This window comes from Mercenaria mercenaria, chromosome 6 (genome assembly GCF_021730395.1).
Source record: "Mercenaria mercenaria strain notata chromosome 6, MADL_Memer_1, whole genome shotgun sequence".
In the NCBI taxonomy this organism is placed as follows: domain Eukaryota; kingdom Metazoa; phylum Mollusca; class Bivalvia; order Venerida; family Veneridae; genus Mercenaria; species Mercenaria mercenaria.
The window spans coordinates 57,468,446-57,487,634 of record NC_069366.1 but is presented as its reverse complement, the minus strand read 5'-3'; the positions used below and the strand labels follow the sequence as shown (position 1 = coordinate 57,487,634).

At 36.8% G+C, this 19,189-nt stretch overlaps 1 protein-coding gene across 2 annotated transcripts in view; it reads left to right on the top strand.

Annotated features, from left to right (window-relative positions):
* Positions 1–19,189, top strand: part of LOC123548805 (alanine--tRNA ligase, cytoplasmic-like) — a 104,335-nt gene that overhangs the window by 82,389 nt on the left and 2,757 nt on the right. For both annotated transcript variants that reach the window (XM_045336349.2, XM_045336348.2), the window contains exons 16-18: positions 10,268–10,376; positions 10,774–10,899; positions 17,924–18,130. In XM_045336349.2, coding sequence (XP_045192284.2) covers positions 10,268–10,376; positions 10,774–10,899; positions 17,924–18,130 — 442 coding nt within the window. The remainder of the gene's footprint in view (positions 1–10,267; positions 10,377–10,773; positions 10,900–17,923; positions 18,131–19,189) is intronic.

Below are 19,189 nucleotides of genomic sequence, written 5' to 3'. Positions count from 1 at the left end.
AAATGATAATAATGTTAAAGATGTATTTGAATTGCATTACTTGTATCATTTTGCTATTTTCGCATATAACACAGGTTTTTCAAAGATTTTTTTGATTGTGAATTATTCAACATGGTTGACATAGCTCTTGACAATTTGGACTTTCAACTAGCTGATGACACTTATTCAGAGGAAACCGACGCTGCCAGCGAGTGTGAGGATGCTCCATTGGGCGCGTGTGTTTGAAATGTATTGAATGTATTGAAATTGTATGAATGAAATTAAAAATGAAATTGAAATGATGAAATAAAATGAAATAAAAAAATATGAAAAATATAAATAAAACAAATTCAATCATAAAACAATTCACCCTGTGTGGGATTCGAACCCACAACCTCCTAATCGCAAAAGTCAAATCCCTAGCTTCAGTTCTACCAACTGAGCTATCAATGCAATTTCAATCTGCTCAGTATTTGAAATATATTTATAGTTTTAAATAAGTCAAATATCTTTCAAACCCTTATTTAATAAATGGAACAGTCTGGAAAATCCAAATCTAAAAATAAAAGCGACAGGTCACTCCTAAATGCTAATACATATACATCGTAAACACTTTTCCAAGTCCACAAACCATGAAAATTATAGCTATAATTGTTCTTCAGTTAGTCTGTTACAGAAGTTAATTGCATTAAATGCCCGGAGGGAATTTGGTACCCGGTTGATACTTTTGTCAAATACTGTCGGGACTACATTAATGTGGTCGCTAGTCGTTCAATAAAAAAAACGTTTAATAGTAATCAACGAATATTCAATTTAATTATAATAATGAGAATGTAGCGTAAGTAGACATGGCCCTCTTTTTTTTTTTTAGAAATGTTCTCCATGACAAAGTTTTAAAATTATGTTGATACATCAAAGAACATGGCTGCTAGAGGGTGAAGTATCTTTTCCTTGAATATGTATATTGTAAAAACGAAACTTTTGAAAATCTTATCAGAAATTGCTGGCTTTATTTTACCAAAAATGTTCCATACCTCATGTTTTTATTTCGATGTAAATGAGATGTGGAACCAAAATTTGTAGTCCTGTTTGGCGCCATATAACCTATACTGTGTTTGTACACCGTAAAACCCAAATAAATAAATTTACCAAAAATGTTCAAATTTTGTCGGTTTATTTTCAGAAAGTCCCTGTCCTTCAAAGCTAAAATTAGAAAAATCTTCAAAGGCATTTCCAAAACTTCTGGTCCAATTCAAAGAAATGTTACTTTCAAGACCTTCCACAAAGGGTATTCGAAAAACAAAACTCGTAGTGGTCAAAATACAATAAAAATGAAACTTTAAAACTGTATTCATCTGAACCTGCTGACTAAGTTTTAAATGTAATCTACTCAAATATTCCTTTAACCTGCTAAATTTCTAAAATGGACAGGCCCATCATTCAATTTGGGCAATACCATTTATTATCTGAAAAGGTGTTCACTGAAAATTTACTGACTAAAAAGTGGACATTGAAGACCATGATCAGTCTGCACAGACGACTGCAGAGGCTGATCTTGATCTGCACTGGTCACAAAAGCAGAATCACTTTTCCACCAGCAGACTAGAGGTTAATATCCATCGTTGAAGAATTTTCAGATTATTCAGACTGTCAAACAATATCGCCCCCAGAGAATACTCTTTCTTTAACAGTAATTTGGTAGATTTGTGTCTTTGATGACTGCCAAAATTGTTACCTTTTTGAGTTTGAGAGTCATCATACATCTTGAGCTTGTTAATGTAAATTTCCCTATAGAAAACGTACAAGAATATTTTAAACTTTATACTCTGTTCAGTCTAAGTGGGGCCTTCTTAGCCGGGTGGTTACAGGCGTTTATTTTGAAACACTTGTCCTTCACCACTGGGCTTAGGGTGTAGCATTCTTTCATGTGAGAAAGCCATCCTTGAGGAAGATTGGTGGTTTGATCAAGGTTCCCACAGGGGACCCTTGCAGTTAAGTTGCTTTGGCATTAACCATACCCCCTATCCCACCCCACCAAAAAAAAATTAAAACAGTTTAAAACAACTTACATGTTTTTCCACTCAAATAATTTTAGACACTGTAAAACGCAGCACTATTGTAATGTCAAATTTCCTTCTCCACTTTCCAGCAATGAAATCACAACTGGATAAGGAGGAAAGAAACACCTTATATATATAGTGGAACATTACTTAACCCTTAGCCTGCTTAATTTCTATAATGGACTGGCCCATCATTCAATTTGGGCAATACCATTTATTATTCAAAGGGGTGTTCACTGAAAATTTATTGACTGAATAGCGAACAGTGCAGACCATGATTAGCCTGCACGGATGTGCAGGCTAATCTTGGTCTGCACTGGTCGCAAAGGCAGAATAATTTGCCGCCAGCAGGCTAAAGGTTAAAACCAAAAGTGATGTAGTGAAAGACATGTTGACATTATTTCCTGTAAATACTGGATGAGGCTAGTTTCAACTATTGTTTTAGCAGAGGCATTGATGGTGAACCGCAACTCATCAAAATATTTCTATATATTTGATTCTAAAGCATTATTAGCTCAACTGAACCAAGAGTTCTGATAACACTGTCATCAGTTGTCCACATTTTAATTGAAACAATTTATTAACATGAATCTCTTGATTGTTGTTCACCAGACTTGGTTTTAAAGCTTTTTTGCTTAGGTAACTGTCATTTAATTTTGTATGGTTGCACTCAGTATCGTGACAAAATGCATACTAGGATTCCAGCAAGATCGTAAGTTGTTTAGATCATTCCAGTTCGTCAAAAAAACATGGCTGCCAAAGGGTGTCACCGGGCCATTGTTCCTTACAGTGTTAAGTTCAAATTTAAAAGAGCATTTTGTCAGAAACTGCTTGGCAAATTTCACTGTTATACATTAGTTTGACTTCTACCAAAACTGTTACCCTTTTAAACTATGAAAGCAGGTGAGCAATATAGGACCATCATGACCCTCTTGTTCCTTCCGTGAGTTTTGAGTTTCGCACTGTGGTTTGGAAACTTCTTCTATATTTTAAGAACATGTTCGTTATAAAAGGAAATTTGTGAAGTGAGTTATACAGTGTGTAAGAAATGATTACTGGGTTCGGTAAAATTGGAAATCTGGCTATCTAGTGAAGAAGTAATGGGGAGATTTATATTAAAGCCATCTTGTTTCCTCATTAACATGAGTTTTGTTTGATATAGAAATGAAACATGGCCTATAAGAGTTGGCCAGTGGGGTCAAGAGTATTAAAAATGAAAAATAGTGGCCCTTTTGTTTCTTCCGTGAGTTTCGAGTTTCAAATTGTGGTTTGGAAACTTCCCATGTATTTTAAGAACATGATTGTCAGAAAAGGAAATTTGTGAAGTGAGTTAAAGTTAAGATTAAGAGGATCAGTTGAAAATGGATATAATTGAGCCGTGCCACGAGAAAACCAACATAATGGGTTGGCGGCCAGCATGGATCCAGACCAGCCTGCCAACCCACTATATTGGTTTTTCTCGTGGCACGGCTCAATTATGAAACTGTTGTGTTATATCCAAAATTTGGATTTACTTTTGGCCAAGTATTTCAAGGTCACTGTTACTAATACGAGAAGGGGCCAACTGGTTAAGGTCTCTGATAACCTTTAAATATCTTCTAAATAAAATGGTGAAACGATCCTTTGGAAACGTAGAGTGCAACCAAGCATCATAAAAGCAGACTCAGTTTGAATGAGTCTGTTCATGAGAGGTAATGATTTGTGGAACACGCATCGCGTCCCCTAGCACCAACTTAAGAGAGATTCTATTAAATTAAAATGAATGTACTCAATTATTTCAAAGGACCAGAAACTATTGCAACACTGAGTCAAAGTATGGGGATACTTTACAGCCACAGCACTTAAGACTGCTGTTGTGGTAGCTTATAAAATATGTGAAAAAATCCTTCGAAGGCATAGAATGCAACCAATAAAAATAATAGCAGACTCAGTTTGAGTCTGCTCCTGGGAGGTAATGAAATGTGCAACACCACTTATGCCCCCTAGCAGCAACTTGAGTGGGATTCTGATATGGTTAAAATGAATGTGCTCCATGGTTTTCTTGATGGATCTTCATCAGTCCGTGCGTCCGTCCGTGCATGCGTCAACAATTTGTCTGCACGATAGTGGTTTCATTTATGATTTTATTATGCCCCCCTTCGAAAAAGGAGGGGTATATTGTTTTGCAGATGTCTGTCTGTCAGTCGGTCGGAATGTAGACCAATCCGATTCCGGATGATAACTCAAGAACGCTTGGGCCTAGGATCATGAAAGTTGATAGGGAGGTTGGTCATCACCAGCAGATGACCCCTATTGATTTTGAGGTCTGTATGTCAAAGGTCAAGGTCACAGTGACCCTGAATAGTAAAACGGTTTCCGGATGATAACTCAAGAACACTTGGGCCTAGGATCATGAAAGTTGATGGGGAGGTTGGTAATGACCAGCAGATGACCCCTATTGATTTTGAGGTCAGTATGTTAAAGGTCAAGGCCACAGTGACCCTGAACAGTAAAACGGTTTCCAGATGATAACTCAAGAACGCCTTGGCCTAGGGTCACGAAAGTTGATAGGGAGGTTGGTTATGACTAGCAGGTGACCCGTATTGATTTTGAGGTCAGTATGTCAAAGGTCAAGGTCACAGTGACCAGGAACAGTAAAATGGTTTCCAGGCAATAACTCAAGAATGCTTGGGCCTAGTGTCAGGAAAATTGATAGTTAGGTTGGCCATGACAGCAGATGACCCCTATTGATTTTGAGGTCATTAGGTCACATTGGCCAGGAACAGTTAAATGGTTTCAGATCTTATTGTCCAAAACCATAGGGCCTAGGGCTTTGATATTTGGTATGTAGCAAAATCTAGTGGTCCTCTACCAAGATTGTTCAGATTATTTCCCTGGGGTCAAATATGGCCCCACCCCTAGGGTCACATGGTTTATATAGACTTATATAGGAAAAAATTTGAAAAACCTCTTGTCTAAAACCACAGGGCCTAGGGCTTTGATATTTTGTATATGACATCATCTAGTGGTCCTCTACTAAGATTGTTCAAATTATTCCCCTAGGGTCAAATATGGCTCTGCCCTGGGGGTCACATGGTTTACATATACTTATGTAGGGAAAAACTTTGAAAATCTTCTTGTCCAAACCACAAAGACTATGGCTTTGGTATTTTGAAATGTAGCATCATTTAGTGGTTCTCTACCAAGTTTGTTCAAGTTATCCCTCTCGGGTCAAATATGGCCCCGCCCCAGAGGTCATATAGTTTATATAGACTTATATAGGGAAAAGCTTAGAATCTTCATGTCCATAACTTACATCATTCAAATTTAGACCACATGTGTAGTTTTGAGTGGCAAGATGAACCTTGACATGAGTTGACCTTGATCTTGACCTAGTGACCTACTTTCACATTTCTGTACCTACAGCCTTCAAATTTGGACCACATGCATAGGTTTGTGTACTGAAAAAAACTTTGACATTGTTATTGACCTAGTGACCTACTTTCACATTTTTGAAGGTACAGGCTTCAAATTTGGACCACATGCATAGTTTTTTGTTCCAAAATAAAATTTGACCTTGATTTTGACCTAGTGACCTACTTTCACATTTCTCAAGCTACAGCCTTCAAATTTGAACCACTTGCATAGTTTTGTGTACTGAAATGAACTTTGATCTTGAGATTGACCTAGTGACTTACTTTCACATTTCTCAAGCTACATCTTCAAATTTGGACCACTTGCATAGTTTTGTGTTCCGAAATGGAATTTGACCTTGATTTTGACCTAGTGACCTACTTTCACATTTCTCAAGCTACAGCTTTCATATTTGGACCACATACACATTGTTTAAATACCACATGCATAGTTTTGTGTACCAAAATGAACTTTGATCTTGAGATTGACCTAGTGACCTACTTTCACATTTTTGAAAGTACAGGCTTCAAATTTGGACCGGATGCATATTTTTGTGTTCTGAATTGAAATTTTACATTGATTTTTATCTATTACCTACTTTCACATTTCTCAAGCTACAGCCTACAAATTTGAAGCACATGCATAGTTCTGTCTACAGAAATGAACTTTACCTTGAAATTGATCTAGTGACCTGCTTTCACATTTCTCAAGCCACAGCTTTCATATTTGGACCACATACACATTGTTTAAATACCTAAATGAAATTTGACCTTGATTTTGACCTTGAGCTAGTCTTGAAATTTGGAACATTCAAAAATGGCTCAGTGGATGGCGCCAAGATCAATCTGTAATCTCTTGTTAGGTTAATAGGTTAAAGGTCAAGGTCAGATTAAACCAGAATGGTAGAACTTTTGTTTACAGTGAGCATATAATTTCTGTTCCTTGTGCAATTACTGAATGCATCAAGGGGGGCATTTCGTATTCGACGAGCTCTTGTTTTAACCAAACTTGCACACAACTTGTATCACCATAAGATCTTGGTTCCTGTCTTGAACTGGCCAGATCCCATTTTGGGTTCTAGAGTTGTTGTTCCTGAAAGGGCCAAAATTAGCTATTTTGACCTTGTCTGCACAATAGCAGCTTTATTTATGATTTGATTTTTACCAAACTTGTACAAAACTTGTATCACCATAAAATCTTGGTTCCTTTCTTGATCTGGCCAGATTCCTTAATGGGTTCCAGAGTTATGGCCCCTGAAAGGCCAGAATTAGCTATTTTGACCTTGTCTGCACAATAGCAGCTTCATTTATGATTTGAATTTAATCAAACTTGCACAAAACTTGTGTCACCATAAGATCTCAGTTCCTTTCTTGAACCGGCCAGATCCCTTAATGGGTTCCAGAGTTATGGCCCCTGAAAGGCCAGAATTAGCTATTTTGACCTTGTCTGCACAATAGCAGCTTCATTTATGATTTGAATTTAATCAAACTTGCACAAAACTTGTGTCACCATAAGATCTTGGTTCCTTTCTTGAACCGGCCAGATCCCTTAATGGGTTCTAGACTTATGGCCCCTGAAAGGGCCTAAATTAGCTATTTTGACCTTGTCTGCACAATAGCAGCTTCATTAATGATTTGATTTTAACCAAACTTGCACACAACCTGTGTCACCATAAGATCTTGGTTCCTTTCTTGAACCGGCCAGATCCCATAATGGGTTCCAGAGTTATGACCCCTGAAAGGGCCAAATTAAGTTATTTTGCTTGCACACAATTTGTATCACCATAAGATCTTGATTCCTTTTTTATACGCCTGAAGGGACGTATTATGTTATCGCTTCGGTGTCCGTCTGTCTGTCTGTCTGTTGGTTAGCAATTTCCCTTCCGCTCTGTAACTCTTGAATCCCTTGTTTATGTAAATGAATATACCTAGCAGCTTCTAATGAGATTGGTTTGAAACATTATTTATGTCTTCCATGGTAAGAAATTTCTACTTTTACTTACTTTTCTAATATACTGTTTTAAAGGCATGTATGCTGTATCTTCTACATGCATAGACAAATGCATGATTACCTCCCCTGATTTTAATAAAAATGGATTAGTTGGACTGAGACAATTAGGGTAGATAATTATTGACTGATTTTATGTCAAATTACCTCCCTTTTTTCAAATTAAAATGGGTGTATCTCAGTAACCAATGATGATACTAATTTGAAATGTCATTTGTGCCATCAGATGGTCTGGGACAATCAGGGTAGATAACTTTTGACTCAGTTTATAACAGATTACCTCCCTTTATTTTATATAAATGCATATACCTCAGCAGCATCTAATGAGATTGGTTTTAAATGTTATTTAAGTTTTCCAGGGTAAGTAATAGTCATGCAAGTACAAAAATTCAGCATTTGAGCCTAGGATCCTCAAACTTGGTATGGAGATTGGCCCTGACTAGTATGTGACCCGTAGGTCAAAAGGGACTGTTACAAGAAAATATATATCCGGATGATATTTAATGTGTATGCTTATGTAATCTATGTCAAAACTTGATCTATCTTACCATTAAAGCAATGGTACTCAGGTGAGCGATATAAGACCATCATGGCCCTCTTGTCTCATTTTCTGCTTGCTGAATGTTAACAAAGCTTTGCCAGAAGCAAGGTTAAGGTCCTTAGTTCTGTTTCACCATGTTTTTTGTCAAAGAGATTTTTTTTTTTTTGAAGTAATAGGTAACAATTTGTTTTACATGTACATTGGCCTACTTCAGCTGTCAGCTTTGAAGAGGCTTTATGGTAAACACATCAGACAATTCCCTGAAATGATTTTTAGCTACCCAGAGCCACATAATTTGGATGAGATATTGCCCACTATCAGGCCGTCTTTTATCAGTTCATAATAACCTTACATTTATAATGAAGCATGTACCCGTATTCACTTAAACACAAGTTTAAAAAAATGGCCATTGAATTAGCATTACACAGGTCTGCTTGTAATCACTGTAATTTCATTCTTTGTACAGTGGGTACATCTTAATCAAATTTCATTTTATTGTATTTCACCAAAAAATCTCCAACGAAATTTAATGATAGGCCAAACAGATAATACTAGAGAAACAAACCTTTCAGTTAGTGAGAAAACATCATAATCTGTTTATTTTGGCACAAGGCTCAACTACTCTCTTTACAGGCATTTATTGTGTGGAAGATATATTTGCAAGATGGTGAAATAATTCATTTTCCATATATTTATACAGACATTATGGTAATAAAGTTAAATGTTCTTGCCATTCTGTTTCTTGGAGGACATGTTTGCAAGATAATTCAGTTTCCCCACCATTTTACAGACTTCTGTGTTAATAAGATTTTACAAGATAATCAAATTTGCTTATATACTTATAAATGCTTATAATTATTTTCACGTATTGCATGGAGGATATATTGGCAAGATGGCAAAATAATCAAATTTGTTCATATGTTAAAAGCCATGTTTTTTGTGGAGGATATATTGGCAAGATAACAAAATAATCCAATTTCCCTACATATTTGCAGACCTTTATTGTGTGGAAGACATATTGGCAAGATGGCAAAATAATCTAATTCCCATATATTTACTGGCTAGCGTCCTACAAACGGACACTTTTGGAATATTTTTCACGACAACTCGGGGAAATACATATATCTAGTGGTTGAAATTTCACGTGAACAAAGCTAGGTTCTCCTCCTAAGTCTCCTAACTAAAAAGTTAATTTGTTTACTTCTAAAATTAGGTCAAGTACTTTTTCGAGGCCCACACAAAGGGCCATCGAATCACTTTATTTTAAGGTCTAACAGTACCATGTTTATGGACAGCGAGTTATCACTTTATTGATTTTCAATTTACATTCAACATTGAATTAAACTTTATTTTCAACCAATGGAAAGTAGTCGTACTGTGTCTGAGTCCAAGAATTGTACGAATTACCTCTCTTGAACCTATAAATTTGATTGTATCTCTCCCAACCAAATCTTTTAAAATTTCACTTTTAGAAGTGAATATTTTGATATGAAAATGTGTTTTAGGGTGCGTAAAAGTCATACACTAAATTATCAAAGCTGTATTTCCCCGATATACGAGTAGTGTTTACTAAACGTCTTGTCTGCTTACCTCAAATTTGCATGGAACCTTTAGAGTTAATGGCGGGACCTCACAGAAATATTGCGCATGCGCATCGCGCCACTTCCGACTTCCCCCGACATGTAAACATGCTCCGTGAGTGCAGGCAAAATGAAATGTAGCATTTCTTGTAAAATACTTAAATTTAACTCTTGTAACTTTGCCCTGTTGTTGAAAATCAAGCAACCATTTGATTGTAAACAGATTAACAAGGTTAAAGACCGAAAAAGGGCGTTTACAGGACTGTCCAGTTTGGTGGTCGTCCAGATTTGGTGGTCGCTAGCCAGTACAGACATTTATTGTTTTGAGGACATATTGGCAAGACTGCAAAATAATCCAGTTTGCTTATTTATTTACAGACATTTACTGTGTGGAGTACTATTGGCAAGATGGCAAAATAATCCAATTCCCATATATTTACAGACATTTATTGTTTTGAGGACATATTGGCAAGACTGCAGAATAATCCAGTTTGCTTATATATTTACAGACATTTACTGTGTGGAGGACTATTGGCAAGATGGCAAAATAATCCAATTCCTATATATTTACAGACATTAATTGTTTTGAGGACATACTGGCAAGACTGCAAAATAATCCAATTCCCATACATATTTACAGACATTTATTGTTTTGAGGACATATTGGCAAGACTGCAAAATAATCCAGTTTGCTTATATATTTACAGACATTTACTGCGTGGAGGACATATTGGCAAGATGGCAATAGTTTCAGAGGAAGCCATATCGAAAGGCGTGAGAAGGATCATTGCTGTTACAGGCACAGAAGCCATGAAGGTAGACGCATACATGCCATATCCCCCGCTGGGAGACTTTTTCTCCTGTATTTTCAGTATATCTCCCGGTCTCCCGCCGGGACAGAAATGCCTTATCTCTTGTGCTTCCATGAAATTGAGCAGGACATAAATATTTTCACTTTTCTATTGGTACTTTTGTCAGATTCATTCTTTATTTGATGGAATTGATAGATACTATCACAGATGATTGTCCATTTCTTACAAATACTCTTTTTAAGAAGAAAATTATTTCTTTAAGAAAGGAAAATAACTCCCATATTTTATTATAAATTGGCTTGATTGAGTTACCTTTGTAACTTAAGTTGCTATTATTATTAAATATTTTGTGCTATACCTTATCTCATTGTTTTTACTTTCTGCCTGTGTTTCACATGTAGGCTGGTCATCGTGTAGATGTGTTAAATAAAGAGGTAGAAGACCTGAAGACCAAACTAGAGAGTAACAGTAAAACTCAGGAATTCACAGATAAACAGCTAACAAGGATGATTGTAGAACTCAATGATGTAAGTCATCTTTATACAATTAGATTTTTTTAGCTTTCTTCTCACATGGATGTTGTCGTGACCAGTTAAAGTTTTGCATGCAGTGCCATATCTCAGTAACAATATGCAGTTGTAACTTTACACAAGGTTTCTCATTCAAACATACTTTCATGTCAAAGGTAGATAATACTTGGTTAATTTTTGTCGAGCACACTTGCGAAAGTGAAGACATAGTTTTCCAAATGGCTGTTTGGTGTATGTGCATTCGTGCGTGTGTCCGTCCAGATTTGCTGTCCGGACCATATTTTTGACATGCATGAAGCAATCTCGTTTTTATTATGCCCCCCTTCGAAGAAGGAGGTGTATATTGTTTTGCAGATGTCGGTCGGTAGGTCTGTCGGTCGGTCGGTCGGTCGGAATGTACACCAATCCGTTTCCGGATGATAACTCAAGAACGCTAGGATCATGAAAGTTGATAGGGAGGTTGGTCATCACCAGCAGATGACCCCTATTGATTTTGAGGTTTGTAATATCAAAGGTCAAGGTCACAGTGACCCTGAATAGTAGAACGGTTTCCAGATGATAACTCAAGAACACTTGAGCCTAGGATCATGAAAATTGATAGGGAGGTTGGAAATGACCAGCAGATGACCCCTATTGATTTTGAGGTCAGTATGTTAAGCGTCAAGGTCACAGTGACCCTGCACAGTAAAACGGTTTCCGGATGATAACTCAAGAACGCTTAGGCCTAGTGTCACGAAAGTTGCTAGGGAGGTTGGTCATCACCAGCAGATGACCCCTATTGATTTTGAGGTCATTAGGTCAAAGGTCAAGGTCACATTGGCCAGGAACAGTTAAAACGGTTTCTGATCTTCTTGTCCAAAACCATAGGGCCTAGGGCTTTGATATTTGGTATGTAGCAAAATCTAGTGGTCCTCTACCAAGATTGTTCAGATTATTTCCCTGGGGTCAAATATGGCCCCTGCCCGGGGGTCACATGGTTTATATAGACTTATATAGGAAAAAACTTTGAAAAACCTCTTGTCCAAAACCACAGGGCCTAGGGCTTTGATATTTTGTATATGACATCATCTAGTGGTCCTCTACTAAGATTGTTCAAATTATTCCCCTAGGGTCAAATATGGCTCCGCCCTGGGGGTCACATGGTTTACATAGACTTATATTGGAAAAAAGTTTGAAAATCTTCTTGTTCGAACCACAAAGACCATGGCTTTGATATTTTGTAATGTAGCATCATTTAGTGGTTCTCTACCAAATTTGTTCAAATTATCCCTCTAGGGTCAAATATGGTCCCGCCCCAGGGGTCATATGGTTCATATAGACTTATACAGGGAAAAACTTAGAACCTTGACATGAGTTTACCTTGATCTTGACCTAGTGACCTACTTTCACATTTATGTAGCTACAGCCTTCAAATTTGGACCACATGCATAGGTTTGTGCACCGAAAAAAACATTGATCTTGTTATTATCCCCCGACGAAAGTCGGAGGGATATAGTTTTGGCGTTGTCCGTCCGTCCGTCCGGAGCCATATCTAGGAAATGGTTGGGAATATTTATTTAAAACTTCATTTACATGTTCACCACTATGAGTTCTTGCGGCCCGTCAAGTTTAAGTCAGATTGCCCAAGTAACACCAGAGTTATGGCCCTTAGAAGTTTCTAGTGTTAACTATATAGGATACTATAAATATGGCAATTTCTGCATCATAACTTTTGATATATTTGACCTAGAACTATGAAACTTAAAACAGAATTTAGATCACCATAATGTGATTGTGTACACACAATTTCATTCGGATTTATATGTAAAGTAAGAGTTATTGCCCTTTAATTGTATAAAAATCCACATATTTGTACATAACAAACTTACCATTTGGTAGAATTTCATTAAATTTCTTTCATTCTTTTCCATGAACATTTATTGTAAACATGTGAAGTTGTGTACCCACACCTGGTCACCCCCTTACCTTGATCACATCCCCCCCCCCCCCCATTCCCCCCCCCCCCCCCCCCCCCCCCCACCACACACCCCCCAAAAAAAAAAAAAAAAAATCATTCCTTATTTTAGATTTTTTTCAAACAAACTTCATATACATGTTCACCACTATTAGGTTATGGGGTCCATCAAGTTTCAGACGGATTGCCCAAGTAACACCACAGTTATAGCCCTTAGAAGTTTCTAGTGTTAACTACATAGGGTACTATAGATCTATAGATATGGCAATTTCTGCATCATAACTTTTGATATATTTGACCTTGAACTAAGAAACTTTAACAGAATTTAGAGCACTATAATGTGGTTGTGCACAGACAATTTTGTACGGATTTCTTTTGTAACTTCAGAGTTATTGCCCTTTAATTGTCTAAAATCCACATATTTGTACATAACAAACTTATCATTTGGCAGAATTTCATTAAATTTCTTTCATTCTTTTCTGTGAACATTTATTATAAACATGTGAAATTGCGCACCCACACCTGGTCACCCACTTGCCTTGGTCACACCCCCTCCCACAATTTTTTTTTTTTTTCATTTCTTATTTTAGATTTTTTTCAAACCTTCCAAGTTGTACCATTCCCCCACCTCACTTCTCCACCCAGTCATGCCCACCACTGATCATGCATCCTCTGCCCCCCACCCCCCAACTTCACCCTTTTACCCTATTTTTTTTTCATTTTTAATTTTCAATCAGTATTTATAATCAACATGTGAAATTTTGTTTCCTCTCCCGTTCCCCTGCACCCCCACCCCCTAAAAAAATAAATATATACATATATATATATTTCCATTCTTTTTTTTTTTTTTTTTAAATGTTCAAACCATCAACATGTTAAGTTGTGACTGCACAAACCTTGCCCTCAGCCATGTTCAAGATATCTTACCTGTGTTCTCTTAAGGACATCTGTTCTTATAAGTTCAAAATTTATGTACATGTTAAACAGCAACACCTGGTGCCAAACCACTCAAAGACAATATTTCGTTCCAGTTAAACTTCAAGCTCACATTTCAATTAACTCATTTAATTTTAAAAGCTAAGCTTATTACAGTAAGCATATCCCATTCAAAATAAATTCTTTAGTCAGGATCAAAGTATCATACATTTATTATGTACTCTTTAATTAAACATTTGTTTTCTGTTAAATTGATTTTCACTAATGAAATTATTTGCTTCTTATTAACATCCTTAACTTTTTTCCGGATATATTTTTTTGCCATTCCTCACCACAAACCCTTTCGGTGGGGGATACCAGTTCATCGAATTTGCTTGTTGACCTAGTGACCTACTTTCACATTTTTGAAGGTACAGGCTTCAAATTTGGACCACATGCATAGTTTTGTGTTCTGAAATAAAACTTGACCTTGATTTTACCTAGTGACCTACTTTCACATTTCTCAAGCTACAGCCTTCAAATTTGAACCACAAGCATAGTTTTGTGTACTGAAATGAACTTTGATCTTGAGATTGACCTAGTGACCTACTTTCACATATCTGAAGGTACAGGCTTCAAATTTTGACCACTTGCATAGTTTTGTGTTCCGAAATAAAATTTGACCTTGATTTTGACCTAGTGACCTACTTTCACATTTCTCAAGCTACAGCCTTCAAATTTGAACCACAAGCATAGTTTTATGTACTGAAATGTACTTTGATCTTGAGATTGACCTAGTGTCCTACTTTCACATTTCTGAAGCTACAGGCTTCAAATTTGGACTGTATGCATATTTTTGTGTTCTGAATTGAAATTTGACATTGATTTTTACCTGTTACCTATTTCTTAAGCTACAGCCTTCAAATTTGAAGCACATGCATATTTCTGTCTACCGAAATGAACTTTGACCTTGAAATTGATCTAGTGACCTGCTTTCACATTTCTCAAGCCACAGCTTTCAAATTTGGACCACATACACATTGTTTTGTACTGAAATGAAATTTGACATTGATTTTGACCTTGAGCTCGTCTTGAAATTTGGAACATTTAAAAATGGCTCAGTTGATGGCGCCAAGATCACTCTGTAATCTCTTGTTAGGTTAATAGGTTAAAGGTCAAGGTCAGATTAAACCAGAATGGTAGAACTTTTGTTTACAGTGAGCATATAATTTCTGTTCCTTGTGCAATTACTGAATGCATCAAGTGGGGCATTTCGTGTTCGACGAGCTCTTGTCTGTCATGAAAGTTAACCTCAGTGAGACGGAGTGTCATGCGCAAACCCCAGGTTCCAATCTCAAAGGTTTAGGTCACGAAGGTCAAAGGTAATGTCACATCTTGTCTGGCCCATAACTTTGACATGCACTGAGGAATCTTGTTTATATTTGGCATGAATGTTTAACTCTATGAGACAGAGTGTCATGCGCAAACCCCAGGTTTTTATCTCAAAGGTCAAGGTCACAGTTAGGGGTCAAATTTTATTTTAGAGCTTGTCCAGGCCATAACTTTGATAGATATGGAGCAATCTTTTTTTTCTTTGGTGTAGATGTTCACATATATGAGAAAAAGTGTCATGGGCAAACTTTGGGTCTCTATCTCAAAGGTCAAGGTCACACTTGGGTTCAAAGGTCATTTTAGAGCTTGTCTGGGCTGTAACTTTGCCATGCATAAAGCAATCTTTGTTTTTTATTAGCTCACCTGTCACATAGTGACAAGGTGAGCTTTTGTGATCACCCTTTGTTTGTCGTCCGTGCAATAGTGGTTTCATTATTGATTTTATTTTAACCAGACTTGCACACAACTTGTATCACCATAAGATGTCGGTTCCTTTCTTGAACTGGCCAGATCCCATTATGGGTTCCAGAGTTATGGCCCCTGAAAGGGCCAAAAATAGCTATTTTGACCTTGTCTGCACAATAGCAGCTTCATTTATGATTTGATTTTAACCAGACTTGCACAAAACTTGTGTCACCATAAGATCTTGGTTCCTTTCTTGAACTATCCAGATCCCCTTATGGGTTTCAGAGTTATGGCCCCTGAAAGGGCCAAAAATAGCTATTTTGACCTTGTCTGCACAATAGCAGCTTCATTTATGATTTGATTTTAACCAGACTTGCACAAAATTTGTGTCACCATAAGATCTTGGCTCCTTTCTTGAACTATCCAGATCCCCTTATGGGTTTCAGAGTTATGGCCCCTGAAAGGACCTGAATTAGCTATTTTGACCTTGTCTGCACAATAGCAGCTTCATTTATGATTTTATTTTAACCAAACTTGCACACAACTTGTATCACCATAAGATCTTGGTTCCTTTCTTGAACTGGCAAGATTCCATTATGGGTTCCAGAGTTATGGCCCCTGAAAGGGCCAAAATTAGCTATTTTGACCTTGTCTGCACAATAGCAGCTTCATTTATAATTTGAATTTAATCAAACTTGCACAAAACTTGTGTCACCATAAGATCTTGGTTCCTTTCTTGAACCGGCCAGATCCTATAATGGGGTCCAGAGTTATGACCCCTGTATGGACCAAAATTAGCTATTTTGACCTTGTCTGTACAATAGCTGCTTCATTTATGGTTGGATTTTAACCAATCTTGCACACAACTTGTATCACCACAAGATCTTGCTTCCTTTCTTGAACTGGCCAGATTCCATCTTGGGTTCAAGAGTTATGGCCCCTTAAAGGTTCAAAATTGGTTATTCTGGCTTTTGCAGCCATATAGAGACTTCATTTATGGTTTTATTTGATACAAACTTCCAAAATATCTTCAACAACAATAAATCTTGGACTCCATGACAAATCAGATCCAGTCGTAGGTTCCAGAGTTATTTTATATCTGATTACCTCCCCTGATTGTAATCAAAATGGATTTATATCACTAAGTACTTATAGGACTTATTTGAAATTTCATTATTGTTATTAGTTTGGACTGAGACAATCAGGGTAGATAACTATGGACTGATTTTATGTCAAATTACCTCCCTTTATTTCAAATTAAAATGGGTATATCTCCATAACTAATGAAGATACTGATCTGAAATTTCATTTATGCCAACATATTTATTTGGCAGATCCTTTTTTTGTTCACTTACAATATTTTCTTTTAATTACTTCCCTTTTACGTTACTTTAAATAGTTTATTTTTAGTAACTTTTTTATTATTGGCCATAGGGAAAAACCGAGACCACTTTTCTGTGGTACAACGTGGACGGTACCTCCAGTTATTAGGTGTTTTTTGACATATCTATACCTTGTAAGAATTTTTTTCTTCTTTTTGGTTAAATTTCTTCCCTTTGTTGTTCCTGTCCTTTGGATTTAGATATTTTTTCTGAGGACCTTCTTGTCCTCAAGAGCAATGTTAACAGGTGAGCGATATAGGGCCATCATGGCCCTCTTGTTTGGCATAAATGTTTGCCTTAATGAGACAGAGTGTCGCATGCAACTACCAGCTTAGAGGTTAAAGGTCAAAACTTGGTGTAGTTTTTCTTGTCTGGGCTTGTCTCAGCCATGGATTGAGGGTTTCTTATATAACTTTGCCCAATTGTTTACCTCAATGAGACAGTCTGTCAGACGTAAGTAGTTGAAAGGTCAGGGTCACACTTAGGGGTCAAAGGTCCAAAGTTGATGCAGTTTCTTATGTCTTGGCTGTAACTTAGCCATAGATGGAGATGTTCTTAAATAACTTGCCAGAAATGTTTGCCGCAATCAGTTCTGTAGCTGCCAAATAGTATTATAAATGTTAGTCTTTTTGACAGCTGACGGGCTCGACATGTTTTTTGTGAGCATCTAGTGTTGGAATTATGGCCTCTTTTCCAACTAAGAAAGTTATGGTACAGTTTTGCATGCAACTTACTATCAAGTCATATCTAGGTAACAGTTATATTTACTGGATTGAAACTTTTTGTGTACTTTATACAATTTTTTTTCAAATGAAGTTGAAATATGATTGTTTATTTTTAGTTTTCCAAGTGTCCTTTACATGCACTAAGATATGTAGTGTGATACAAAGCTGTCTTGTATTTAGTGCAATCCAAGGTTTGAATATGATAATATTCATTTGTATTATATAATGCTAATTTTCTAATTTTGCAGGAGTTATCTCAGTCTGTAATCTCGTACTCAGAGAAAGATCGATTACGAACAGAATTAAAAGGTTTAAAAAAGAAGATGGATGATCTTGACAAGGCCAGGAAGGCCGCGGTTGTTGGTGAAGTCACAGAAAAAGCAAAACAAATGATCACAGAAAATCCCAATCAGAAATATATAGTGCATGAGTTCAAGGCAGGATCCAATGCTAAGGTGTGATATTCTAGTCTAGTTTGATAGACATGTTTTAAAAATGTAAGCTTGAGATAAAATGTACAGTTTTGAGAGTTATAGGGCCCAAAAGCAGCAACTGTTAAACATTGAAATAGAAATTGATAAATTATTAAAGTTAGACGAATCTTCTTGTTGCTTTTAAATTACATGATTCAGTTTTATAAGAAATAAAATCAGAAAGAAGATCCTTTCGAGGCATAGAAGGCAACCAAGCAAGATAATATCAGACTCAGTTTGATTATTCCCCCTAGCACCCGCTTAACCGGTACTCTTTTATCTATAAACATTAAAATGGACTCCACGATACCAAAGTACCAGAAAAAATAACAAAACTTTAGTCCAAGTACAGGGAGACTTTCTCTGTTTACGAGAGGTAATGAAGTTTACAACAACCCTCACGCCCCCTAGTGTCGACTTAAAGGTCCATTACTAAGGGAAAGTGAGTTGGCAATTTTTTTCATAGCCAGTGCATAGACTTCTGCAAGACACTAAATAATGAAGATTGGCAGGTCAAAATTTACAGAAGGTCTTTGGAACTCAAAGAAATGTATGTGTATTATGTTGAAATTTCATTGAATCGACAGAATGACCCCCCAGGTCTTTTTAACTTTCTTCATACTTCATAGAAAAATAATTGTACATATACTGCGATTTATTTCGAATTTCTACATACCAACTTTCATTTTCCAATAAAATGAAATAGTTTCTGTGCTTTTTAAAAGAAATTAAAATGTGCACTTTCCTTAGTATTGGACCTTTAAGCGGAACAATATTATTCTTAAACATTGAATGGACTCATGGACCAGAAAATATGAGAAAACCAACAGAGTGACGTTGCAACCAGCATGGATCCAGACCAGCCTGCACGTCCATGCAGTCTGGTCAGGATCAGTTCTGTTCGCTTTCAAAGCCTATTGCAATTAGAGAAGCTGTTAGCGAACAGCATGGATCCTGACCAGACTGTGCGGATGCGCAGGCTGGTTCTGGATCCATTCTGATCGCAAACGCACTATGTTGGTTTTCTCATGGTGTGGCTCA